Source organism: Grus americana, chromosome 2 (genome assembly GCF_028858705.1).
Source record: "Grus americana isolate bGruAme1 chromosome 2, bGruAme1.mat, whole genome shotgun sequence".
Taxonomy (NCBI): domain Eukaryota; kingdom Metazoa; phylum Chordata; class Aves; order Gruiformes; family Gruidae; genus Grus; species Grus americana.
Window position 1 is genome coordinate 72,799,830 of NC_072853.1, and position 11,728 is coordinate 72,811,557.

Consider the following 11,728-nt stretch of genomic DNA (forward strand, 5'->3'; position numbering starts at 1 on the left):
GCCCTGAATACTACATCCACTTTCCTTCATCTAGCAAACTCAACACCAGCCACTCCTGCTTTGAAAAGCACACCAGGTCTCCTGTGCTGAGCAGAACTGTAGGTGCATTGTCCTATGGATACCTACATTTAACTGGATTTTGAAAAAAACCTGATGACTGAATTAAAATAAACATACAGCGAATTCTAATTTAGATAAAAATAAGGTAACGCAAGTATCTATTATAGACTATTCTGGGGCTGCTCAGGAGGAAAAGGGAGGAGAGAGTTATATAGTGATGCTAATTTCATGGCAAATTTGCAAAATATTTCTGCAGAAACATTTGTACAAGTAGGTGGTTGTTTACTCACCTATATAAGTTCTGTGGCCTTACACTTCACCCTGATACTATCTATTGAAGTTGAGGAACTGCAGAACATCTGAAAAGCACCAGACAGTTCAGTGTTTTGCATATAAACTTGTATCCTGACTGCCTTTTTTGCTGGACTCAGAACAGAACCATTAAAAGACTTGATTTTTCCACTAGATTAGAATTAGTGAAGTTTTGGTATCACATCTACGATCGTAGGTGAGAGGGAGACATAGTATTTAAAATTTTGTGAAGGGGTTTAATGGGATATTTTAAGAAGTTTCCCACAATGAATTATTTAGCAAATTAAAAAAATACCTTTTGGACAGATGGAAAGGAGGAGTATATAAAGGGCAATTCTGTGGCTGCAACAAAAGGCAATTCTGGCTGCAACAAATAGTTTTAACAAAAAATAAGGAGAAAATGGCATTTGTGACTTAGAAAATTTAAGGTCGTTAATGTGAGACTCAAACTAGCGTTCCTAGTTCTAGACTATGTAAACAAAGATAATCAATATAAGGAATAAGGACCTTCCAGCTAACTACTTTGGTTTGAGGAACCTGAACTCACTGTGCATGTGTCAAGGAAAAATGGCCTTCTCTTATTCCAGTTTGTTGATTTGCTGTAAGAACATTGTGCTGTTCCCCCCAGGGACAAAGCATTTCTACTAAAACATAACCATTGTTACAGTGTAGGGAGAATTAATACTGTCTAAATGTGGTCACTGAGTTTTAATTACATTAATACAGTATGGGGAAAAGTACCCAACTGAGGTACCCCGACCTGCCCATGGAAGGGGCGTACAACTGCTCGTCTAGGGAGAGGGCGCACCCATCTTAATCATATGAATCAGACGTCTGAAATGAGACATGGGAACACTGAATCATTGAGGCTGGAAAGGGTCTGGGGAGGTCACTCGCCCACCTCCTGCTCAAAGCGAGGTCAACACTGACCTTGGACCAGGCTGCTTAGGGCTTTGTCCCAGCAGGTCTTGAACACCTCCAAGGACAGAGATTCCACAGCTCTCTGGGTAACTCTCCATCTCCCTAGCTAGAAATCAATATCCTATAAAATAGAAAATGCTGGTTTTATGAACAAAAAGCTCTTTTGGTCATGAGTAGTCATATAACATTAATTAGTGCCCTAATTTCTGCATGTTCCATTTCAGTGGTATTTTGCCGTAGTCCTGATGGTTTCAGGGCATAAATGTAACAAAGTTTCTAGGCAGAGGGGTCATCTTTTATCAAATGTACCTGTTTATCTGGAAAATTAAGACAAGCTTCTGGATGGACTGCATACCAATATACCACTGACTCAGTAGAAAGATTATTTTTACAGCACATAACTTTCAAGCAGATTTCTACAGGGTTTTCACTCCCTCCTCCTTTCTCCTAGATGATGAGTATTTTCATAATACTCTCTCCCTTCCCTGATTAACATCCCCTGTACTCCTGGGATGCTACTAACCTTTTCTTTACAGATGGTCTACTTGCTACATACCTAACCAAACTCTAAGCAGTTGTTCTGTATTTAGCTTGGGAAGTTGCTGATTCATTTTCAGATTTGAAAAAAAAGACTTGTATGCTTGAAAGCTTATTTGATTTTTCCAGCTGTACCACTTAAACGACACTATCCATACCTGTAAAGCTTGTCTAATTTATGCAGAAACTATCACAGGCATCTCAGTCTTCTCTGCCCTTCTTCTCATTCTTTTACTGACTTAGAAAAGCATAAATCTGAGGAAGCAGTAAATAAGGCTGTGGTGATAAGCACATTGCATCTTTATGAACACAGGGGTAAGTAAGTAGTGCTACAAGCATGCCAATGCTGTAAGGGCAGAAAAGTAAAAGAACTAACTTGCTTAAAACTGTGTAGAAGGTTTCACCTCTAGGCTGGATGTTTGCAAAATGAGGTACCTTTTTAAATTATGTCAGATTTTATGTAATTCACACATTAGGCAAGTTGTGTGTGGAAGCACATGGAAATGCGGTATTTTGTTTAATGAAAATTAAGGGCATATGATATACAACAAATAATTTTTCTCTATTTAATAAACGATAAAAGGACAGATATAATACTAGAGGGTCTCTCTTCATGTGGTAAACCCTAGCTATGGCCTGCAATGCTTTACAGAAGGATTATTCTTTGAATTCCCCAAAATGCTCCTTTATCCACAGCAGGGTCTTATAATCAGGAAGGATAATTTTTTTTTCCTTAGTCAGCCAGCACTTACATCCTGGGGCGGGATGATTACAAACCATGTAACTACAGCTATTCACCCCTCCCAGAATGATGGACTCAGTTACAGTTTAATTACATATTACTCACAAAATAGTTTCCTTCTATCCATTTCAAATTTGTTTCTTGAATTAACAGTGATGCATTTTTATTACAACATAAATGCATGTTATTAGATGGCGTGACTATATAGCTTTTTGGCTAGAGTTTTGGAAGGAAAAGATTTCTGATCGCTGTTTGCACAACTGTGTATTTTGCATTAAAACTATCATTAGACAAAACACGTAACAAATAAATACCTAAAATACATAAGCAGGCCATTCTGACAACTGTGTTCAATACCAGACCTCAGAGTCGTTCTCTTTGAAACAGACAGAACCTCCATCCTAAGCTGTAGCGGAGAAAACATTTCCATGGTCCCCTCCCAACAGACCAGACTGGCTTACGCATGGGGAAAAAGAGGGTTTGAATCCCCTCGGGCAGTGGCAGGACTAACTTCAAGTGGAGGACACAGCAAGGACACATGATATAAAAACCAAGTATCAGTGCCGTAAGTGTGACTTCTGTCCTACTTTTGAAAGAAATTATTTAATATTTGCTTTCAGAAAGGCAGATGTTCATGCTTCAGAATCCCAAGTGGAAAGAGTTGCCTCAGTCTTCAGGGAGAAGTAGAATTAGGACTAGTCCTTAGTATTTCCTGCTAGTTTATTTTGGTGGCATGTCACAGAGCTTGCTGGAATTTGTAGTATCAGTTCTAAGGTACTGAGAGACTAACAGACAGGCAGTGTGGCAGCTGAAGCTGTTACTCGCCAGGTCTTCCCACAGGCAGGGACACGGGATCTACTAATGAATCAGATCTTGCCCTGCTCCAGTTTTCATTTAGTTTTTCACGGTAAACTAATGAAACCTGCAGTTAAGAGTATCTAAGCTCATGAAATAGCTCGCTTGTAGTGGAAAAGTGGCTTTCCTTCCCACACGGTCCTGTTTCTTCCTTGTGCTACCTCCAACACCAGTTAGGCCTCGCTGTGAATCGCTCCAGTTCACGAGGGCAGCTTCCTGGGAGAGGGAGAAGGTTCGTTAAGTTAGTCGTCTGACTGATGACCGCTCTCTATCAGTGGCTGAGCAGGTCCGGTGAGTACCAAAACTGGCGTGATGCAGGCAGCAGGAGCGTGCGGCTGAGACTTGTGGAGGTGGGTAAGAGTGAAGAAGACAGGAGGAGACTGGGACTCTTTCCTTTTTGATCTGAGAGGCTAACAGATTGCCCAGTGGTGCCTCTTGAAGTTGCAGGTGTGCTTTGCAGTGAGACAGGACGTGCTGTTCATGGATATGAATTCTGCCGTGAGGGCCAGGTGTATTTCTCAACGTGGAGTGTCACCGCTTTTATGGCTTTCTGTAGGTCTAAATAAATAGCCAATGTCTTCATTCTGTTTTCTTGGAATGCTTAAAAAATGTGTTCAAAACCCTCCCAGGCTACCAAATTAATATTTTTATTAGCCTTTCTAATCCAAAATTAATACATTTATATAACTATTAATGCCTTGCTAAAGCAAGAACTGAAGTTATTACCTAACACAAGCATTACACTTTACAAAAATGTCAAAAACAGTCTGACACCTCTCTGAATCTGCAATATCTAGACAGTTAAGTTATTCCAAGGTGGGTTTTTTTGTTAATCTGAACCTTTTAATGCACTAAATGGATTCTGAGATTGCTTTTTAGAAGCACTACCTCTCAGACAAAATGTAATGCTAAAGTACACGCATGCAGTGTTTTAGATTGCTCTTTCTCTTGCAAAAAATAACCTGTCCTATTTTATCTCCTTATGATAGAAGCAGTGAACAAGCTTTATTATGTCTTCTAAGCTTCTTGCATGTTTATTATGAATCCTGAAATTAAGTGTGATCATAGTAAGATTCTCCATTTTCTGTTAGCTAAAGGAAAAATTAAAATTCTCTACTAGTATAAGGAGAGAAGGGTAAAAAAAACATGACACTAGCATACTGACGCCCATAGTAAAAGTCAATACACATATGCTTTTGCCTTTCTACAACATAACACATCTGTGTTTACTCTAAATTTACAATCTAATCACATTTGGTTGGGGGGCTGGTAATTCTCTGAGACTGGCATAGACTGGTTTGGAAATTCACATACTTTTATGATTACAGATATCTAAAGCCTTCAATAAGTGATAAATGTCAACCAAAGTCAATTCTTAACTCTCAGTTTTGACAGTTTCCTGTTTAATCTAGATTGCTCTATAAAAGCAATTCCCTTTCTTTTTTAAATAAAACTAAACTTAAAACACAGATAACTTTTGCCAGATTTCCCTACAAAATCTGCTAATTGTCTTTTAATTATAATTTTTCCGCATCAGGGACTGGAGGGATTCTGGTTCTGTAACAGATTTGACTTCAAATATGCAAGTGACAAAACTGGTACCTCGGGATAATCCTGGCTCTCATTAGTGAACTGCGTGAAAATAAGATTTTTTTGGGAAGAGCACAAAAACCCCATGGAAGAAGAGATGCTTAATATTTCAGCTGTTCACTGTCTGTTTTGTTGCAGAAATTATCTTTGTGGTCATGTGTTTGAAAGGAGATGTAAGTGGTGACCCTCTGAGTGCTTCATACAGAGAACAGCAAGTTTGGGAGATTTTCGGTGCTCTGTGGACTGGTGACATGCAGTGTGATGCCATAGTATGTTACTTATCTGTGGGACAGCTACCCCAATTTAAACACGGTCTGCTGAAACTCTTGTTAAGACATGGCAATTTGTTTTAAACCGGTTGAGTTAGTTTTGTGAGAGCCAAGACTCTTGGGTAGGGTTGTGAATAAGCGTGCTGAACTTGAAGAGCTCACCTCAGCAGTTCTTATCAGTAACTAGCAATCGACTGCACCATATCATGATATCTATACTTTATCCAATGAAAGTGTCATTTAAATCAATTTAATTAGGTTTGAGTTTACAGCCCCTGGGAGGACGTTACATCTTTTAAAGATACTGTTCCAGGCAAGCACTATCTTCACATTGGCACTGCTTCATTGGTTAAATTCATATATTTTCAGTTACTGTCATAACCTTAAGGCCTGAGAGATGGTTAAAATAAAAAAAAAGGTGTAGTCTAGAGCATCATGACGTGATAGCTTTTTAATAAACTGGCAAATATGTACGTACTTACATCTCCCTACTATCATGCTGTATCAGGGTCCTGCTGTCTCTTTCAGGGCAGGAGAACTGGTACAAACAGTAATTTGTTTATTAAATTTCCAACTACAAAGGAAAATCATGCTTTCCTGTTACAGAAAGTCTTATATGGAATGGTGTTATAATAATTAGAATAAATTTAGTGTTAAACTCATTGGAGTAAGTCTGTAAACAAGGTCTGAATTTGTAAGTAGGTAATTTTTAATTTCAGCTGAGAAAGTGATTATACTGTGATGTACTAGAGGAGGTACTTGTCCCAGAACATGATGAGAGCAGCAGCTCAGCTCAGTAATTGTAGCGGTACTCACCGATTCTGTACTTAAACTCATTCTCCCTAATCTCATTTTTCAGGAAATTACAGCCAGATCAAATGGACTCTTTAAAACAAAGTTATTTTAAAATTGATTTGATAGTTTCCTACGTACAGCGATAGGCTTGGTAAAATAGCAGAACAGGAGAATTGATTAAATTTACTGATGGTTTACAGGCAATCCCATGCTATTTATATACTAGGGTAAGCTCTCTGTCTTTAGAGGACAGATTCTGAATATGTAACAGTAACCATGTTAATACCTATATATTTAAGTCTTGTTGAACATACAGCTGTCCATCAGCATGTTAATCTGATGATCTTCAGTTTACGATATAAAACATCCTTCAGTTACATTTGAAATAAAAATAGAGTTTGAAGTGTGTCTTAGAGTCGCTCCTTTTATTTTCATGTTGTGCATGAGAGGAGCTCATTTAAGAGGATGAGAACTTTAAACCATTTTGACTTTTGTATGTTCTAATATTATTGTATAGCTTCTATTCTGAAGCAGAGAACACTAAGTACCGAAAGTGTTAAGTATACGTATGACAGCTAGTTACATAAAAAGAAGGTTGCCAGTAGCACTGCTGCAATATTCACAATTAGAGATAAAATCAATATATTTAATAATTTAACTCTTAAATGCCATTGCAGAAGAGGAAGTTCAGACCTGCTGCTGCTGCAATAATGGAGAGGAAGGAAGCAAAAAGCATTCTCTGTGTATTTCTATCATTTACAAGGCAGTTTACATCAATGCACAATGTAGGACGAACCATGATACAATTCTCAAAGGTGTTTACTACGCTTCATTATGCATGTCTGAAGTTTTTTTGCAAATAATATAAGCAAATATGCATTTACCATAATATTTTGCATATTTTCTGTCTTTGTCCTCCGACAAATTCAGACACTTTTTTTTCTCCCCCCAAATCATTCTCTTATCCCACTTCAAATTCTGTCTTTTAAGCCTGCTAGGGGTCAATGGGCAAGCATTTTCTTTCATCAATTACATCTTGATGTAGAATATACTCTTTTAAAAGCTTCCTGTTGCTGTACAATCTATAAAAATAATGGTGTGAACATGAAGGTAGAGGAACTGGTGGCATTTTAAGATCAGTGTCAAGGATTCTATCTCAGGTTAAGTGATAGTAATTAAAAAGACGGGAGCCCTGGAGACGAGTCTGGACAAGAGCCAGTGATGGAAGTGAACCAGCACAGCAGCTATTGGGAACCACTGGGCAAGGACATCTCACTGAACAGTGCTATGTAAACCACGAAACAGCACTGGTTTTGACACATAAATGTTACCATTTAAAATACATAACAATCCTCAGCATTAAAAATCTGCTGCTGCAGCAAAGACTGAGGTATTTTTCAGTGGCACAACTGCATGGGAGGAATAATTGTGTAAGGCTAATGAAAGTGATGTAATCAATTTGCAATCATGCTTTCCTGTAAACTCGCTTTTAATTTTACATTTGGTAAATACAGGCATTATATCCAAAAAGCATATGTCTCCTCCTGTTGACATGACTGACAAGCCCTATGTGCAATGTGCTTCCAAAACAAACATGACTCAATACCTTTGGGTCGGTAACTCATACAAATGATGAAGAACGTTTTTGGTAATGTTCCTATAGTGCATCTTGGAGAAAGTAGCAATTCATATGTTGGAGAAACGTAATCAAAATTGGGTTTATAAAAATCTGTACGCTGTGTGATAGCTGTGCCTTCTTGTAGGATACACACAGTTACTCAAACCAGTTGATTACATTGCTATACTTAAGCAAATTTGTTATATAAAAAAATAAATACATTTCTGAAATCTATGGTTTTACCAGACCAGCATGTCTTTCAGGGCGAGCACTGTCATAGCTACTTGTGACATAAAGCACATTAAAGAAAAACAAACTTTGCGGAACTTACAAAAACCCTTTTTTTTGTTTAATTTCACAGTGATGGAATCACAGATGTGGGTAAGCAGACAGCTGGCACCATGTAAAGTGTATTTTCATGTAGGCCAGGCACAAGGTTCTCAGCAGAAGTTACCAGTTAATATAACGGGGAGTCCCCAGGTCCTAAGCTGACCCCTGCAAGTAGCTACAAACCTCTCGGTAGGGATCCTCTTACCTATGGTTTGCTAGTTGACCAAGGAAATAATCCAGTATTTCTCTGTCTGTTTTACAATGTCAGTTTAGGTAAAATAGAAACCATTTCATGCTGAGCTATGGCACGATATATTTGGCTTCTGAAAGGCTGAAAACAGGCTGTAAAAGGCTGTTAAAAAATATCAAAGGGGTTAATTAGGAAACTGAACAGTCAGAGGAGTAACAAGTGCTACCTCCAAACCTGCACTGAAAGTGGTGTGTATTAAGGGTGTGTACCTATCAGGCTGCCACGTGACTGTTACTTCTTTGGAGTTAAAACAGTAAAATAAAAAAAAAACCAGTCCCACAGTGATTGGATGCTCAGTATATAATATATTCAGAAATAGTATTTTAAATTCATGGATGACCTAGTCCCTGATTGGCTGAGCCACTTAAAGATTGGATAACTTATAGAGCGTTAAGTGCTTGTTGACTGGCTATATTCTGAATAGCTCAGCAGACTAGAATTATTAAGCGTTTCATCATGTCACAGGTTTCCTTATCCAGAAAAAGTACATTACTCAGCAATTAACTATGAACTTTATAAGGACTTCTGGAGATTAAGATTAAATAAGGTACTACAGAAGAAAGTGCCCGATGATCAATGTTTCTAACTAAAAAAATGCAAAGCCTCCATTTCATTTCTGTTTGAACTGGCTCAACCCAGAGCTAGACAACAACACTGAAGGTGGTTGCTAGAAGATCAACGAGCTGTTTCTTGTCCCATTTCTGAGGTTACACATTGTCTGAGACTTATTTTTTTTCTTTTCCTTATGAGATTGATCTGCACTGCTGAAGTCAGTGAATGTGTATGCTAACTTGGACCTAATGTTGAGAAATTACTCCTTTCTCCACTGAAATCACTTGTGAGAAGAATTGCAAAAACTGCTTATCACACGCTATCAAAACCCAGTTTGAGTAAGAAATCCTGGACTGTCTCATAATACTGGAAGCTGTCCACAGGCTTGTTTGGCGTGAACTTCAGAAAACAGTTATAGAGGCTGAAAGATTTGGGGAATTTTTTTAAATCTAAAAGATTTTATACGCATTTAAATTATATATAAGTACACATACACACACAAGTGCATACATGCACAGAGCAGTCCTCTCCATGCTGGAAAATCCAGACTGTTATCTCTAGCAGACCTTGAAAAAGTTGTCAAACAGGATCATGCCAGGCAGTAATTTTTCACAGTTGCAGTGCAGTTTGTTAGCTACATTAAGCACTATGGTACATGCTCCTTCTCCTAGAGATAAGCCCACCAGAAAAGGAAAAGAAACTATGTATATGCCACAGGGTGAAAACAAGTGTTACAAGAGCATCATTCAGAACGAGGAAGGGTTTGTGTCTGTGCCCTCACATGTGCACAATGGCTTTCAATTGTCTGGAGAGATCTGCTGAAAAATGCAGAAACATTCCCCTGATCTGATGGGTCATGTGAAAATACGCAATCTAACTGGCAGTATAACTTTGCAGCTATGCTACTCTTATAGTTCATGAAATATTACTGAGAAGAATCTTGGGGGGGGGGAGGGGGGGAGAGAACCATTTTTTACAACCCTTTTTTGATCACTTTAGCTACCAAAATCCTTCTAAAAGAAGTAACCCCAGACATACTGCATCTAAAGCCTATACAGTCATATACACGCTGACTCTGAACCTCTTCTGGGGCTTAGTTTTGGAGCATGAGATGCTACCTCATGATCAAGGGGCAGATGTCATCAGCTGGGGATGTCTCTGTGGAGCTGCATAGCGGTGTCACACAATACAGAAATAGAGGCTGCACTATCTGCTGCAACTGGGGTAAGAGGTTAGGAGAAACTCACATTAATAGCCCGTCTCCCTCCCCGACCCTGTTTCCCAAAACTCAGGCTTCGAGGTTACATCTTCATTTCACATTTAACTTTTAGGTCCACTTAGCTCAACTGAGAGAAGGCCATATGGCAAAATTAGATTTGAGCTGCACACAACTAGCAACTGTTAAATTGTGCTCATTCGAGTGCCAGTCCCTCCCCTGTGATCAACTACTTCAAATTAAAATCATCATCCTGAACAGGTTTGTGCATGCAGGTGTACCTATGGGACTCTGGCGTAATGTCAGTAACAAAGCAAGGTAGTAAAGGCAAACATGGAAAAAATCAACTACGAGACGGTTTGATCAGGTGTCAACACACACAACGCTGACAGTTAAGTGATTTTAAACACAGCTTTACCTGAATCTCGGTTAAGCTTTGCTTCTTAGTTACACACCCAACTAGAGAAAGCATGAGAACCATACTACCGGTCTAGTTGTATACACGGAGGTGACATAACCTCCACGCTACGGGGAGGGTGAAAGAGACCTGAAACTCGGTGTTCAAACGCCTGGAAAGAAACCTCCAGCCCGAGGGCAACCGGAGCCCCCGGCTCAGCGGCACGCACCCAGCGGCCAGCCCTGCCCTGGGGCTCGGCACCTTCCAGCCCGGCCACGGGCGGGAATAGGAAGGAGGAGGCAGAGGGGCCGCGGGAAGCCAGGCGGGAGGCAGCGGCGGGCCCGGGGCCGCTGAGGGAACAGTGAGAGGCGACGATCCCCGCCAAGGCACACACGACGCGCGGGGTGAGGTACCGCACACGCCGCCCCGCTCGCGAGCACGTCCTAATCGCCTTCTGCAGGCGCGCGCACGCTCCTCGCTTGCCTCCCTGAGCATGCGCGGACGGAGAAGGTCGTCGCCGCGCATGCGCGTTGGCCGCACCGCGCCCATTACCTGTGAGCCGCCCGGCGCCGTCGCTTTCTTTTTCTTGGCGGGGCCGCTACCGGTACCCGGGCTCGCCGGGCGCTTCTTGCTACGGGATGGGGCGCCGGCGGGAGAAGAAGCCGTCGCGGGGATCAGACTCGCCATTTCCCCCCACCCCCCCAAGCCCCTCCGCCCCCGGGCTGAGCAGGTTGGCGGGGCGGAACCGGAGAGAGCGCTCCCCTCCCCCTTACCGGGCGCGAGGCAGCGCCCGCGCAGGCGCAGTGGCAGCGCGGGCGCTGAGCGGCGTCGTTGCGGCGCTGCAGTCGGGCATGCGCAGTAGGAGCGGCGCGACCCTCCCCTCCCCCCCTGGCTGGGCTCTGTCAGGGAGGCCGTTAGCGAGGGGGGTGTTGAAGGAGGGGGCGGTCACGGCGGTTTGGCCTCCGCTTGTGAAGGTTTCCACCGCGGGCGTGTGAGGCCGGTGCTGTAGCAGCTGGGGCGAAGGTCGTAGGAAGTCAGCCTGCCTCCTCATTGCTTCCCCCCACCGGGCCTGCGGTAGCCTGGGCCTCTTCTCGGAAGCTTGGCTGTGGCAGCAGAGCCGGCTCCCGGGGGAGCTCACCTCACCTCGCCTGGCTGCTCGGCCTGGCCCCCGTGTGCGTGGGAGGTGACAAAGCATGGCATGCTTTGGGTTTGCTAAGCGCAGGAGGTAGTAAGTGTGCAAGGCTGGAAAGAGCGCTGTCACTGGGCCTCATATATCGCAGAGGC

General features: G+C 41.8%; 1 protein-coding gene across 1 annotated transcript in view; it reads right to left on the reverse strand.

Moving 5' to 3' along the window:
• The window catches only part of INO80C (INO80 complex subunit C), a 32,201-nt gene extending 20,962 nt beyond the window's left edge, over positions 1 to 11,239 (reverse strand). Inside the window, exon 1 of the mRNA XM_054816803.1 lies at positions 10,997 to 11,239. Coding sequence (XP_054672778.1) covers positions 10,997 to 11,131 — 135 coding nt within the window. The 5' untranslated portion in view covers positions 11,132 to 11,239. The remainder of the gene's footprint in view (positions 1 to 10,996) is intronic.
• Between the last annotated feature and the right edge of the window lie 489 nt (positions 11,240 to 11,728).